Raw genomic sequence first — 16186 nt, 5'->3', positions numbered from 1 at the left:
CAAATAAGTATTGATTTTTCTCTTGACTTTACTGAGTTGAATAAGATTCAGCAATGATCTTAAAAGAGGCGGTAAAAATACTCAACTATGTGGGGCAGAAGGCATACAAAATGCCCTGATATTCATCAAGTTTTTATTTTTCCTCCAAAAATTATTTTTTAGATCAGATTCTCTATTTGTTTATACTTACGTTTTATTTTGTATGTATATGTATAATATCTATGTATTGCTCAGAAAAAGAAGAGCAGGAGAGAGAAAATAATTTAAGAATTAGAGCACATTAAAAAAAAATAAAGAGAGAGAAAGAGAGAGAGAGAGAGAGAGACTTGTGGACTAGCACTGTGAGGAATTGCTCTTGCAGTCCAGCAAAGCTTTTATGAATTTCAGTGAAGGATTCTTCAGATTTGATTTTCTGAAGGAGTCTAACTTCTGGAATTCCCTCTTACTTTAGAAGAAGATAGGGAAGCCCAGCAGCAGACCTGATTTCCAGTTCTGAATATCCTAATGGGAGGAGTTTAGATTCAAGTTGTTTTTAATTATCTTAACTTTTTTATTACACAGCAATAATGATCCTCTTTCATGTTTCTTGCATCCCATTTTTATTACACGTTCTTGATCTAAAATCAAAGTCTTCTGTATCTTTTCAGCTGAGAAAGAAAAAGTTATGGCAATCATGTACCTTTCCTGTTGTCAGCTTTCTGGACTGCTTCACGCAGCCAAAAAGCAAGCCTGTTTCCTTGAATAAGGGGGAAATCAAGCAAAAGTGTGTGTCTTACTTCAGCTCCCAGCTCTCCTGGTACATAGGACTCTTTCTACCCTCTTCCTTCTTTTTTTTTGTTTTTTTTTTTTTTTGTTTGTTTGTTTGTTTGTTTGTTTATTTGTTTTGCTGTTAGTCTGTTTTAGTTTTATTTATTTGACTATATTCAAATTATTCAAGTATGCGAGCTCTTATTTGTGACCATGTATTCCTTACCAGTAAAGCAACTTTTCTAATATATTTCAAAATCCGTATTAACATTGAAATTATTTTCAGCTGATCTTGCTTTTGGTTGAAGACTGTTTTGTTTCATAAAGAATTTGAACTTTGTTACATTTACCTTAAATGAAGACAGGTGTATTCACTAACCAGCATCTGTGTTTTCTTGTCCAATACACAGTAGTTTTAAATTTAATTTAATGATTTGTTAATCCAGCAAAGGAGATCTGCTATAGTGTGATAATGCCATTCTGAAAAAATAATAATAATAATAATTACATTATTTTTCAAAATTAAGTTTGCTTATGCTAAAATAGATTTTTGTTGACAAAAAAAAAAAAATTTATTTGTGTGCTATTTGAGAATTTAAAAATTAAAAATATAGGCAGCTATTGCTCTTGGCTGCACCATCTGGCTGTGTATGAATCCAAGGGCAGGGTTTTACCCTTTTTTATTTATTTTTTTATTTTTTTAATGTTTTTTTGTGAAGTGCATTTACAAGCCCATCTGTGTTAGTGTTTAGCATTTCAAATACTTTTTGTATTTAATGCTCACTCCCAGTGTGTTTTCTTTTGCAGAATACTTTATTTGAACCAGAATTTTTCCAAAACACCATCATCTGTGAAATGCCTAACAACGATCTCAATAAATTCAAAGGGTACATGTAAGTATCTGTAACCCACAAGTTCATTTTGTGCCTCAGCTTTAATATTTTACTTGGGGGAGATATGGAAGGAAGCAACATATTTTGCAGAAATTGATTGACAACACTGTTATCTATTCCTTAACTCAGAAGTCAATATAAAATGTAGACTGGAATCCAGGTTTTAAGGCAAGGCAGGACAGAGGCTTGACATTGAATTTGCAGTTGTTTTATAAAAATTGTTCTCACAAGGCTTCATCTCTTTTCAGAATTCAGATATAAGTGCATTTATATGACCTGAGGATTAGGCTAAGCTAGATGTTAAATCTAAATCCTTCTTTATGTTTAAAGATATCCGGCTGCATGGTTCTGATGTCTTCATATTTGTGGCCACAGGGAAAAGCTATCCAGGATCTAACAAACAAACCAGATTTTCTTCTGGATGGAACACAAAAGACATCACCAAAAAATCCTAATGAGCCAATGCATTAATCTAAAAAAAAAAAGTGCTTTTTTTTGAATGTAAACATAATTGTGTGAGGAAAAAGCTGCATCCTCTGTTCCTCATGTTCTTTCTTTCGTTAAATAATTTGGGATAGGCATAATGGGGAAATCTACACAATCAAATTCAGCAGATGTTTCCTAGGCTACAAGGTCAATTTGGCTCATGTCCTAAAGTTCTCTTACTTTCGATTACAGGGCAGCTGCTTCCCAAGGGCCTCTCCAGAATAGTCCTTGATCCATGCTGATTCCCACACCAGGGAATTGTCTGAAATAAGTTGCTGCCCCAGACCAAATGCATGTTCCACATCATGCAACAAATTTAAAGAATTTAACTTGTATGAATGTATCAGCATGCCTGTCCACACTCTGACTTTTTTAGGTTTACTAGTGGCTAAACTAATAGTTAATGTCTGCCAGGACGATGTAGAGAGTGTTGCACCTGGCATAGCTGCAAATGGCCAGATCCTCTGACACCAGTAAACCAGCAGATCCTCACACATTAGCCCTGACTGTTCCTAACCTGGTCTTGAGAATTTATGCCCTGTCAGAATGATGTGTCTAATAGCAATGTCATTCCCCTCTGCTATGATATCTTAAAATGTAAAAACAGGTCAAGTTTGTATTGATTGCTAGCTGTAGTTGCTGGCTTTGAGGACCGCTGGGCATAATCTAAATTGAAGCAATCCTTCCAATTAGCCTGCTGTAATACAGCACAAGAGCACTGAGATTATATAAATGTAGGCAATATGTCACAAGAAAACACACAAAAACACACCCTTAGGACCAAGGACTAGCTTCAAACTCTTCAAATCTCTGTTGAAAGCCTGTAACAGAAAACTCTTTTGGAAATGTGTATTATCTCACCTGCTTGGTGCAATAGAGGACCTTTCTCTCCCTGATTCGGGGATAGATGAAAGAATTTTCCATGGAAAATGTATTTTTTTTCTTTGGTCTGTTTTAATAAATTATTGATCATCTGTCTCCCTGCTATAAGCCTGTAGCAGTACAGAACTCTCTCTGCTAAAAATGGTAAGAACTTAATGATGTCCATCTGACATGTCCTGGCCACAGCAAATTCTGCTCAAGGGGATTCAGGAAGACTTCTGTTAAGTGATTTCATGAAAGCTAAATCTAGATTTCCAGAGAAAGATGTTTCTGGCATTATTTCTTAAAATGTGTTAACAAAGACAATTGAATTAATATTTATTAACTAATATATTAACTACTAGGGTACACATATACACATATAGGGTACTTAAATCTCATTGCACCAAAGCCTGGGTTTCATATACACAAAATACTCTGTAATCACTCCCATTGTGTTCAAATGCCAGTGAAGACAACCAAGCATCTGTAATTTGAAGGTGCTTTGGAAATCATACACTTCCACTCCAGTTTACAGCAGTGACCTTCTCCTGCTTTACCACTACAAGCCAGAGCTGCCTTACAATCTTCCTCTGCAGACTCTTTAAGCAAACCTATTATTCTACCAGCTTGTAGTTATTTGGCACCTCAACCTTTTTACTCCTCTTATTTTATGTCTAGTAGTCACGTGCAGCTGCAAGTAGACATAGGACTGTACATAGCCCTGAGAAAGCACCTTACCCCCATTTAAGTAACACTGCAATTTACTAGTAAATGCAATGGTAAATATCCAATAGAAAGTAGGAAAAGATACATATTCTGAAATAAATCTTTTCTTATGCTGGTACTTAAATAACAAAACCAGTTGGAGTGACTGAACTGAAAAATCTGTTTTGGTAGAGATCTCAGGAGAAGCCTACCAGAATGCATAAACAAAAAACTGTGATAAGTATCTTTCATTTTCAGAGGCAAGTAACAAGTTGCCTGCCTGATGGGGTGCTGGCCTTACAATTTCCATCAAGTTTTCATTTGTCTCTTCTACTAGCAGAAGGATCTGGGGTGTAATGGGACATCTTCAGCCAGGATGAAACAGCATGAGAATGAGGAAGAAAGTCTCAGCCTAGATACTCTTGAAGTGAACTGAGGTTCAAAGATGAGAAGCCCTGCAGTAGTAGATAGAGAGACAGAGGCTCTTGCAGGCTGCTGATACATTCATCTGAACTTTTACCAGCAGGCAAAAACTGCTCCACTTTCTGAAAGAATTCAAACTGAATTAGGTTGTACAATATATCTTGGCTTCATTTATGAGATACTGAATTCATCACATAAGGTACTAGGTGAAAGCCAAATTTCTTCCTATTGATATCGTAATACATACAAAATGTCAATGGGCTTTTAGAGATACTTAAACTTCTCTATAACATCTTACTGGAGTCATTATTGAAGCTGCGTGAAATACAAGCAATACAGGGCTTTCGCAGTTCCTTGTTTTCAACTTGAATTAGACATGCATGCAGAAATTTTGTTTAATACTGTTTCAGAACAGAAAATGACATAGCTTTATTTTACTTTTTTTTTTTTTCCTAGGGAAAAGCCAAATAACGAACGGATTGGTTTTAACATTGAAAGCCTTTTGCTTCGTGGATGTACAATCAGAAACACTGAGGTTGCAGTAGGAATTGTTATATATGCAGGTAAAAATTTGTAAAAAGTTCTTCCTATAGTATTCATAGAATTTCCTTGTAAATATCCTTAAGTAAATATGCGTAGTCTAGCATCACACCACAATTTAACATTTTAAGAACTGATGGTACAGAGGGAAGAATACATAACCTTTTGAAGTAAAGGTGTTACTCATCCATCTCCAAAGGCAACAAGTCCTGCACTGGGTCTCTGGCAAGTGACAGTATCCTTGCGTATATCAAGTATCTTGCTACATTTATGCCAAAATGTCTGGTCAAGTCAAATTTGATAAGGTGAGTTTAACTCTCAGCTCTGTAGCTCTGATTATAATGATAATTTCATTGGTTATAAAATCTATACTGCTGTCCTTAGAGGTGTCTCATTGGCTCCTCAGGGCAGAAACTGATGCAGTTTAAGAACCACCCAGCAAAAAAAAAAAAAAAAGGTTAGTTTTCATCATAAAGCCAACTAGTGCCAGTGCCAGCACATGGAAAGCAGTAGAAAAGCAGCTGGAGGTTACAGAAGAGGTGGCAGCCTCACAGGTTTGTGCTGACACAGACGGTGTGTGTCCTTGCAGTATTTCATGCAGTAATCTACATGAACCACGCAAGATGGTGTCAGTGCTCAGATCAAGCGCAGCAGTGCCAGGTTCAGCAGTGGGTCAGCTTATTTTTTTCTCAGCTTCTTTTGCTTTTGGAATGTTACCACCACTTCTATTCAGTGAGCATGATTTATCATTGACTTTGATGGCTGTGCCCTCTTCTGCTTCAGAAGCAGCCTATCAACTACCAGTGTATCAACTCTTTATACCCTCTTTATTTGTTGATGAAATAAAATCAGGTTAAAAACAATGATTAACATCACCATTGGTTATTTTTACCTTTCTGGAAGTCATGTCACCTGTTGTATGTCTAACCAGCAGCCTGGGAGGCCTCAAGGCTGAGCTACCTAAGAGAAATAAGTCACCATTTTTGCAAGAGTCATTTACCTTACGTTGACCTCCACAATTCATAATATTTTACCTAACAATCAGCCATTTTATGTCATTGCTATAGAAGTGGACTTTAAATGGCTATAGCTCCCAGATATTTCCAAAATAGCCTTCACCTTGCAGGTCTTTCAACGCCTGTCTTTCTGAACATCACAAGTAAGGATGGTACCTACCGGACTAAAGGAGGAGTGCCAGACAGAGGAGGATTCCAAACCTATCACTCATTTTTTTGGAGCTACTATATAAATTCTCTATAGGAAACATACCCTGTAGAATGGGAGTAACTTCACAGATTCAAAGAATGGTCTGAGTTAGAAGAGACCTTTAAATATCATCTAGTCCAGCCCCCCTGCCATGGGCAGGGAAATCTTTCACTAGATCAAGATACTCAAAGTCCTATCTGACCCAACTGTGAATACTTCTGGGACATAACTTCTCTGTCTCACCACCCTCACAATAAAAAATGTTCTTCCTTGCATCCAATCAAAATCCAACCTCTTTCAGTTTAAAACTATTGCCCCTTGTCCTGTCACTTCAGGCCCAGGTAAAAAGTCTTCCTCTATCTTCTAATAAGCTCTCTTTATATATTGAATGTATAACATGCAATATACATGTTATACATGCAATATATAAAATATATATATATGCATATATCTATTTAATATGTATTATATATATAGCAATACATATATTTTAATTTATTTACATATTTATATTGTTATATACTATAACATCTCCCTAGAGTCTTCTCTTCTCCAAGCTTAACACCAGCTCTCACAACTTTTCTTGCTGGGAGAGGTGTTCAAACCCTCTGTTCATTTCCATGGCCATCTTCTTGACCCATATCAACAGGTCTTTTCTTCTGTAAGGATTTCTATTTTTCTTCTCTTTGGTCAAGTCATTTTTCAGTATGCTCCTTTCAACATCAGCACAGATTCCAATGTGGGTCTCTGTTAATGTTGCTTAAGCTGCCAGCAGCAAAAGCTGGGAGTTTTAAAGTGATTCTCAAGATGTGATTTCATTGGTCTGAGTAAGTCTTCAACTCAATTTCCAGTTGTCATCTTATTGTTAATGTCAGTATAAAAGTTTATCCCTTTTCTTCTAAAATTAGACTCATTTGAGCCAGTACCTGCTTCATTTCTTGGTTTCTTTGACATTTATTATATTCTGGCTTTTAGTCATGGTCTCTGACCTTTTCTGAGTATCCAAGATCAGTCACATTACAACATGGCATGTTCTCTATTTTTATAACCCTATTATTCCTCAAACTTACTATCTAATGGAAGTCTTTGTGAAGAGCCAAGCCATCACTTGATGTGATTGTTTAGCCTGTGTAGTTCTCATCTGATCCAAGTATGATTTTGCTTTTCATGGTTACCCAAATGGTTCTACACAAAGCAATAGTGCTAATGCACCAAAACCTAATTACAGACCAACAGCCAACATAGTTTTCTCATTGCAATAAGGACAGCAGCAAGAATTATATGCTTTTCAAGTACTAAAGTACCAGAATGAAAAAAAGGTTTTAGATGAGCCTATTAGCATCCAGAAATTGAGAGATCATGTACCAGTGGGGTGATAGGTGAGGTGCTGCCTTACACGGCATACAAAACCATGAGGACTCTAGGAGAAAAAAAAAAAAGTTTCTCGTATTTCAGATATTACATTTCTTGCAAAGTGATATACTTACTAGAGGTGTGCAGAACACTCCGTTTCCTGTTGGTCAGCTGAAGTGGAAGGGAATAACAGAGGTGAAATTTGGAAATAAAGCTCCTCACATTTTCTTGCTGAAACAAATCCATCAATATTTGTTTGAGGACTTCTGCATGGACTAGCTGGCTTTGTCATGTTTTTTGTTCGCTTTTTTCAACACAAAAAACTCTATTAAACATGCTGTAAAAGAAAAGTGAGGAACAAGGTTCGCACAGCTGCTGGAGGAACAGAAGTGCAGGCAGTAGTACTCTCCACTTCTGTGTAACTTGGTGGCTAGAGCATTTGTTCACTGAAGGGAAGACTTGGCTTTCATTCTCAGTTCTGCCTACATGGGACTGAACACACACCTCCTGCTTCGCAAGTTGTATTCTGAATATCTGTGGAATAAGCAGGTTATACATGAGTTAGAAAGAGAGGAGCACTGATGGTATAAACTGGTCCCACTGACATAGCTCCGGGTTGTGTAAATAATTGAATGTTCATTGAAATAGGAAGCCAAGAGTCCCAGCTCTTGGGTGAATGTCCTGAACATAAGGCTGGAGGGTAATTTTCTGTCTTGTGGTCTCTCTCAGTTAATAACTTTTGATGTAAAGCTGGAATTAATCCAATAGGAGTGATTAAATCATACCTTACTCTCAGCTTTCAGTTAAAATTCTCTAGGAAAAGCCAAAAGTTAGATGGCAAACAGTACCTCTCACATGCTAAACACACATATAAAACACACACACACACAAAATAATAGTAAAATACAAGTCTGTATAGCCTGTATTTTCCAGGGAAAGGGCTATAGGAATAAACATAAAATATACTATTTAACATAAAATATACTATCTAATATAGCAACAGATGGTATCCAAATATGCTAATTGTGGAGCCACGGTTTAGATAATATTAATAAAATACATGTAGAAAATGTAGAAATGTAGAAAATTTTTGCTTGTTAGCTTCTTAAAGAACTCCTCTTTTCCATTACAAAATATACCAACTCAATTTTAATTCAGTAAGTTTTATGATTTGGGTGTGCTTTTTTATTATTATTTCTTGTCCTACTGTTTTGTTAGCACTTAACATCCACACGATTTAAAACTAAGCAATGTTAGTATCTTTCACTGCTGGATCTAATGTCAGATACTGTTTAAGTTAATGTAGGAAATATGTCTAGTGGCTTCTAAATAGCTGATGAAAAATATTTTAAATGTTTTTCAATTATAGGTGTTGGGAATCAGTATAGCACTTAATCATGTTGATTTTAAAATACCAAAATTCAATATTATTGCTGTTTTTCCTTCTATTCTCAGGGAGACTTGGCTATTATGTAGAAGCACATCTGTGCTTTTGAGTCTCAGAAGATTTGAATATTGATACAAACCTTTTGTTCTTGTTGAATCTGCTGTCTTTTGGGAAGTAAAATGTATGTTACAGCTGAAAGCTGTAATATAATGGAGGTCTTCTGTAACCCCCTTGATTTAGTCTATCATATGTTCTGATGTACAGTCAAATGAGAAGATGGTCAATAAAATTACTGAATGAAACCAGAGTTAAATTAGCATTAGTTGTGAGCATCCTGCTCCCACATTGTGAAATGCTTTAAAATATATATATTACATAAATATATCTATTTGTGTTTTGAAGGTCACGAAACTAAGGCCATGCTAAATAACAATGGTCCTCGTTATAAGCGCAGCAAGATAGAGCGACGGATGAATATGGATATTTTCTTATGTGTGGGACTCCTGTTCACAATGTGCCTTGTTGGAGCCATAGGTATGAAGCACTGATAAAAATCTTCTTTCTATTTGATTGTTTTTTTCTATATGGTGATTAAAACTGATCTTATATGAGCGAGATCAGATCTAGAGCTGAAGGCCCAACGCTTTTGGAGTCTTTAGGCTCTTTTGTCTTCCAATATACAAGTTAAAATGTCAAATCTGAACAATTCAGATGGAAGGAAAGTTGGCCATGGCTATAAATATTTCACATAAGACTTGTCTCCACTGTGGTAGAATTTGTGTAAAGCAAGGAAGTGAAAGCCGTTGGGTTAATGCATTATAGGAATCAGTGCTAACAAATTGAGATATGCTTCCTGAATGGATGTTTGTTCTCCATGTATAACTACAGAAGTAAAATGATGTAGCTTTACTTTCATTTTAGTAACATTCTCCTCTAATACATTCAGGGTGATATTAGCCAGAGGTATCCAATTTTCAATCTGTGAGCTGCACATGGGTAATTCATTCAGTTTACAATCTCCACAGCTACCTTCTTACCCAAAGGTCCCTTTAGAAGGCTGAGATGAATTAAGTGTTTAGTTAGGAACGGTCTGCATTTTTCTGGGGGCTTTACAGTGCCTCTTTTCATGTGAGCACACTTGAATATGGTAACTGGGTGGGCTGGGGTTATCTGACAGTAGTTTACTACATTGTAGATCTGAAAAACATTGTTTTCATTGCAGGTAAGCACCCTCTTGCCCTCCAACTCTGATTGCAGTCTGTCGCAGGCAGGTCAGAATTAATGGGATTTCTTAACCCTGAGGAAAAGGGCCAGAATTTAAACCCGCTGAGTTTTGAATGGGTCACTGCTTTAAAGACATAACAGAGGCTCCCACGAGCAATTTGTGTTCAAAGCCCCCCTTTTTTTTAATCGATTTAATCTCAGTGATAACTTACTTAGTGTTACTGCTTTCATTTAGTTTTGTAGAGACAAAGTCAAATCTGGTGCCCCTGTCAAGTTCTCATGAACCTTCCCCAAAGGCCTGTGATGTGACCCACTAGCCAGTCATCACTGTAACACCGTTAGAAATAAGGGCCATTCAAAAAAATGAACGATAGAACTGACTTAATCACTTTTTTAATTTTGCTGCTTCATGTTGCAGTGGGCTTTCTTGGCACAGAAATGGGATTTCAGTTTGACAACTAAGCTCTATGCGAGGGAGAGAGAGAGACTTTATTTTCATTGTTCCCTGGCTGCTGTCATGTCGATTTAGAAACTTGTCTTTTTCTTCTTTGTAGGGGCCCTTGAGTAATAAAGTCCTTTAACTTAAAATCTAAGGGAGTCTCAGATGAAAAAGCCAGCATTTAAAGAAAACAGTTTATATGCTCAGGTTAAAAAAATGAAATGGTCCCATAGCTCTGTCATGAGTTCTTGCTTTGCAATATTGTCTGAACATAAGGCAAGAAGAAAAGTTTCTCGTGGATCAATCAGTATTTTTCTTGTGTAGAGTGAAAAATGGGTGTAAGAAGTGACTTGTCAACTACAGTTGTCCTTCCTCCGTTGTGATTAAGGTCTCTAGCCATAAGATATTGCTGAAATAATCTTAATTCCTTTGGCAGCATATTAGTAGGCAGATGCTGCAGATGCTGCAGAACAACCACTAGTTTAATTGGTGCTAACTGAAGTTTTATCAGAACTGGGTATGCAAAGTGGAGGTTTTTGGCAGGAAAAAGGCATTGGGAGCAATGATGCACTGTGGGTTGTTTGTGCTAGCTAGGTGTCGTTTCTGAATATGTACATTTAGTAACATTCCTAAGCAAAGTTTATGTCAGTAAGAGCAATATGAAAGCTGGTAAAGTAGCCCAGGTGGGATGTTGGTAAGTCCTAAACTGGAAACTTTGCTGTAGTAGTGTAATGAAATCTACTGATATTTAATATACAGGGGAAGAAGCAGTTTGGGGGTGTGACCTAACTGATGGGAAATGGAGGAAATGTAAAAATAAGCTGCTTAGCTTGAGTTATAGGAAGCATGTGCTAACAAAGAGAGGTGGAAATTGAGAATGGTTGGGAAGGATGAAAAAGATTTCAGCTTCTCTCTATGAAAGTTATCATACTTTCTGTTAGAAAGTGGAATGGGAGTCTTCAACACTAAGGACTTTTAAAGCTAGGTGGCAGAGATGGAATCCTGCAGCAGCAAGAGGTAGAGTGAGAAGAGATGTATACAGAGCTAAGAGTCTTGTGGGACAGGTGGATGAAAATAATCACCTTCCTGCTCAGTGTATTTCAACATAATACGTATTCCAACAGGTCATGGCATCTGGGCTGGAAGCTTCTCAGAACATCCACCTTATGATGTCCCAGATGAGAATGGCAATTTTCTGTCTCCAGTTCTTGCTGGTTTCTACCTGTTCTTGACCATGATAATCCTACTGCAGGTAAAAGACAAACACTTCTCTGTTACCTTCAAGGAAGAAGCTATTCATAACTGACTACAGTCAACAATGAAAAATTAGTATCAAGTAATAGCTGTGCAGTACCTTCTTAATCCTATTTGAAAATATTGTAAGGAGCATTTCAAAACATTGAAGTGTGACATATATTACTTTTTTTTCTTTCAAAACACTTTTTTTTTTGGTGGTGTTGAAACGTCACAGGAATATAGATAAGAAGGACATGTATTATATCTTTAAATAGCTCCAGAATCTCTAGGATATGCACTAAAGAAGATGCTTACATCGAAATATCAGTTGTTGGGTTTTTCTTCTGCCTATGCCCATCATTCCTGAATAGGAATGCCACTTAATATCTCAGAAAGACAGTGAAAAAAAAAAAATGTTTCGCCGGTGGGGAATAATAGCTAGGTATGGCTCTGCTGGTTTAGTAAATAAGATAAATTAAAAGTAGGATACTCATATATGAGTCTGATTAAACCTAATCATGAAGAACAGTTTATGGTGTAGGGGAAAAAATCACGCTTTTCTGATTTCTTGATTTATCTGCTGAGATTTAAGTGAACAGAATTTCTTTAATATGAATGAAATATGAAAATAACTTTCTGAGTTGCTTAGAGATTCGTTACAGATTTATCCTTTATTACTTAAACAGAACATTTGTGCACCTTAAGAATTCAGGATTATTTCATGACAGGGAAGTTAGTGGATGGGAAGTGTTGCATGCAAAGTCATTGCTTTGGAAACTTTTTTACATTAAGAGTTAGCCTTTGCTAGTGCATCATCTCAGAGTTTCAGGAAGGAAGAACTGCATACCTTGACTTTGATGAACCTTGATGAAACTTGGACAAAAACATGTGCTTTGTAAGAGAGTCAAGAATCCAATTTCAGACTCATCAGCTCATCTTTGGATTTGGTTCAAATAATTTTGTCTTAAATTCATGACTTATTGTCCCTAGCTATCCGTTGCTATTGTGTGCAGATTTTTTGTTTGTTTGTTTGTTTTTAAATGTTATTATTTGGTCCTACAATACATCTCTAGGAAGAACTTTTTTTCTGAAAATGTTAGTATACTTGTGCCAGGAAACTTCTGACAGAAAGCAATAAGACTTGTCTAACACCTCACTGAGATTTTCATCTCTCTTTCAGGTTTTAATCCCCATTTCTCTTTATGTGTCTATTGAGTTGGTCAAGTTGGGCCAAGTCTTCTTAATTCACAATGACATTGACCTCTATGATGAAGAAGCAGATTTGCCCATTCAGTGCAGAGCCCTAAATATTACTGAAGATCTTGGACAAATTCAGTACATTTTCTCAGACAAAACTGGGACACTAACAGAAAACAAAATGGTATTCCGACGCTGTACAGTTGATGGACATGAGTTTTCACATCAGGAAAATGGTAGGAGATACTTTTTTAAACTTTCTTTTTTTTTTTTTCTCTGAGCTAGTAAATCTTATTAATTTAAATAATAACATTTAAACCTACTGAGCCTTCTGACTGAATTTATGGTTTTGTCTCCATTTTGTGAGGGACTCCTGTTATGGAGATTCCTAAAGTGAAGTTTTAACTGATTTGGAGGGCAGATAGGAAAGGTTTTCTGTTTCCTTCTGAATACATCTCAGGCATTGCCTTGCATTGAATACCCTCTTGAATACCCTCTTGTGCAAAAAGAGCATTTTCATTTCTAAATAAATGCCAGGCAATCTTCTATAGACTCACAAACTGAAAATAGTTATTAATCAAACTCAGTGGGTCCAAAAGTAATTGCCATAGACTTCTGTGTGATATGAAAGAAGGTGCATCTACATCTTCTAGAGTCAACCTTAGCTGCAGTCTGTATCTGAAGTCTTTTAGCATTCAGCGCCAAATCTGGACATTTTTACTCAGACCCCTTCTTGGTTGCTACTTTCTCTGTCTACATAGCACAAAGGATTTAATTTAGCAAGCAAGAAGCTGCTGTAAAGATGTTTGTGCTTTGTGACAGAGCGCATTAACAAATTTGTGAATTACCTTCCTTCTTTCTCGTATTCCAGACAACTACAAAATGCAACCCTTAGCATTTAGGAGAAATCTTTAAAAACAACTAATCACTTTGAAATGCATTTTTGATTTCATATGATAGTAAGCATTGCAGAGAGTGAGTTGCCAGAAAATAAAGTGGATCGTGGAGGTTTTTCTGATGATGGCTTTTGAGTTGTTTTAGCTTTGGGTTAGTATATTTCAGTTTTTTTCACACAGAATCACACAGGATTTCTAGGTTGGAAGAGACCTCAAGATCATCAAGTCCAACCTCTGACCTAACGCTAGCAGTCCTCACTAAACCATATCCCTAAGCTCTACATCTAAACGTCTTTTGAAGACTTCCAGGGATGGTGACTCCACCACTTCCCTGGGCAGCCTGTTCCAATGCCTCACAACCCTTTCAGTAAAGAAGTTCTTCCTAACATCTAACCTAAAACTCCCCTGGCTCAACTTAAGCCCATTCCCCCTCGTCCTGTCACCAGGCACGTGAGAGAACAGGCCAACCCCCACCTCGCTACAGCCTCCCTTGAGGTACCTATAGAGAGCAATAAGGTCGCCCCCGAGCCTCCTCTTCTCCAGGCTGAACAAGCCCAGCTCCCTCAGCCGCTCCTCGTAGACTTGTTCTCCAGGCCCCTCACCAGCTTCATCGCCCTTCTCTGCACCCGCTCAAGCACCTCGATGTCCTTCTTGTAGCGAGGGGCCCAAAACTGAACACAGTACTCGAGGTGCGGCCTCACCAGAGCTGAGTACAGGGGGACGATCACCTCCCTAGCCCTGCTGGTCACACTGTTCCTGATACAAGCCAGGATGCCGTTGGCCTTCTTGGCCACCTGAGCACACTGCTGGCTCATATTCAGCTGACTATCCACCATCACTCCCAGGTCCTTCTCTGCCTGGCAGCTCTCCAACCATTCCTCTCCCAGCCTGTAGCTCTGCTTGGGGTTATTGCGCCCCAGGTGCAGGACCCAGAACTTGGCCTTGTTGAACTTCATGCAGTTGACCTCAGCCCATCGGTGTAGCCTATCCAGATCCTTCTGCAGAGCTTTCCTACCCTTGAGCAGATTGACACACGCACCTAACTTGGTGTCATCTGCGAACTTATTGAGGGTGCACTCGATGCCCTCGTCCAGATCATCGATGAAGATAATTAAAGAGGACCGGCCCCAGCACCGAGCCCTGGGGGACGCCACTAGTGACTGGCCTCCAACTGGACTTGACTCCATTCACCACGACTCTTTGGGCCCGGCTATCCAGCCAGTTACTAACCCAACGAAGCGTGCGCCAGTCCAAGCCAAGAGCAGCCAGTTTCTTGAGGAGAATGCTGTGGGAGACGGTGTCAAAAGCCTTGCTGAAGTCAAGGTAGACCACATCCACAGCCTTTCCCTCATCCACCCAGCGCGTCACTTTGTCATAGAAGGAGATCAGGTTCGTCAAGCAGGACCTGCCTTTCATAAACCCATGCTGACTGGGCCTGATCACCTGCTTGCCCTGCAAGTGCTGCGTGATGACTCTCAGGAGGATCTGCTCCATGAGCTTCCCTGGTACTGAGGTCAAACTGACAGGCCTGTAGTTTCCCGGGTCTGCCCTCCGGCCCTTCTTGTAGATGGGCGTCACGTTTGCTAGCTGCCAGTCAACTGGGACCTCCCCTGATAGCCAGGACTGCTGATAAATGATGGACAGTGGCTTGGCCAGCTCCTCTGCCAGTTCCCTCAGTACCCTTGGGTGGATCCCATCCGGCCCCATCGACTTGTGCACATCCAAGTGCCGTAGCAGGTCACCAACCATTTCTTCGTGGATAGTGAGGGCCACATCCTGCTCCCCATCCCCTTCCACCAGCTCAGGGTACTGAGTATCCAGAGAACAACCGGTATTGCCGCTAAAGACTGAGGCAAAGAAGGCATTGAGCACCTCCGCCTTTTCCTCATCTCTTGTAACTAAGTTTCCCCCTGCATCCAGTAAAGGATGGAGATTCTCCTTAGTCCTCCTTTTTGTGTTGATGTATTTATAGAAACATTTTTTGTTATCTTTAACGGCAGTAGCCAGATTGAGCTCCAGATGAGCTTTGGCCTTCCTAATTTTGTCCCTGCACAGCCTCGCTACATCCTTAAAGTCGTCCCTAGTGGCCTGCCCACTTTTCCAAAGATTATAAACCCTCTTTTTTCTCCTAAGATCAAGCCACAATTCTCTGTTGAGCCAGGCTGGTCTTCTTCCCTGCCAGCTCGTCTTTGGGCACGTGGGGACAGACCGTTCCTGCGCCATTAAGATTTCCCTCTTGAAGAGCGCCCAGCCTTCCTGGACCCCTCTGCCCTTCAGAACCGCCTCCCAAGGGACTCCACCAACTAGTGTCCTGAGCAGCTCAAAGTCAGCCCTCCGAAAGTCCAATACAGCGGTTTTACTGGTCCCCTTCCTGGCCTCGCCAAGAATAGTGAACTCCACCATTTTGTGGTCACTCTGCCCAAGACAGCTCCCGACAATCACATCCTCCACCAGTCCTTCTCTGTTTGTGAAGAGAAGGTCTAGCGGGGCACCACCCCTGGTAGGTTCACTAACCAGCTGCGTCAGGAAGCTATCTTCCACGCTCTCCAGAAACCTCCTAGACTGCTTTCTCAGGGCTGTGTTGTGCTTC

The 16186-nt window shown here is 39.0% G+C and overlaps 1 protein-coding gene across 1 annotated transcript in view; it reads left to right on the top strand.

Annotated features, from left to right (window-relative positions):
* The window catches only part of ATP10B (ATPase phospholipid transporting 10B (putative)), a gene marked incomplete at both ends in the record, with an annotated part of 56204 nt that overhangs the window by 15410 nt on the left and 24608 nt on the right, over positions 1-16186 (top strand). The window contains 5 exons of the mRNA XM_084295409.1: positions 1555-1640; positions 4575-4681; positions 9007-9138; positions 11392-11519; positions 12684-12936. Coding sequence (XP_084151535.1) covers positions 1555-1640; positions 4575-4681; positions 9007-9138; positions 11392-11519; positions 12684-12936 — 706 coding nt within the window. The remainder of the gene's footprint in view (positions 1-1554; positions 1641-4574; positions 4682-9006; positions 9139-11391; positions 11520-12683; positions 12937-16186) is intronic.

The sequence above is a fragment of the Netta rufina genome, assembly GCF_964035555.1.
Source record: "Netta rufina genome assembly, chromosome: 14".
Taxonomy (NCBI): Eukaryota; Metazoa; Chordata; class Aves; order Anseriformes; family Anatidae; genus Netta; species Netta rufina.
The sequence above is the reverse complement of the archived record's forward strand: the minus strand, read 5'-3'. Positions and strand labels throughout refer to the sequence as shown.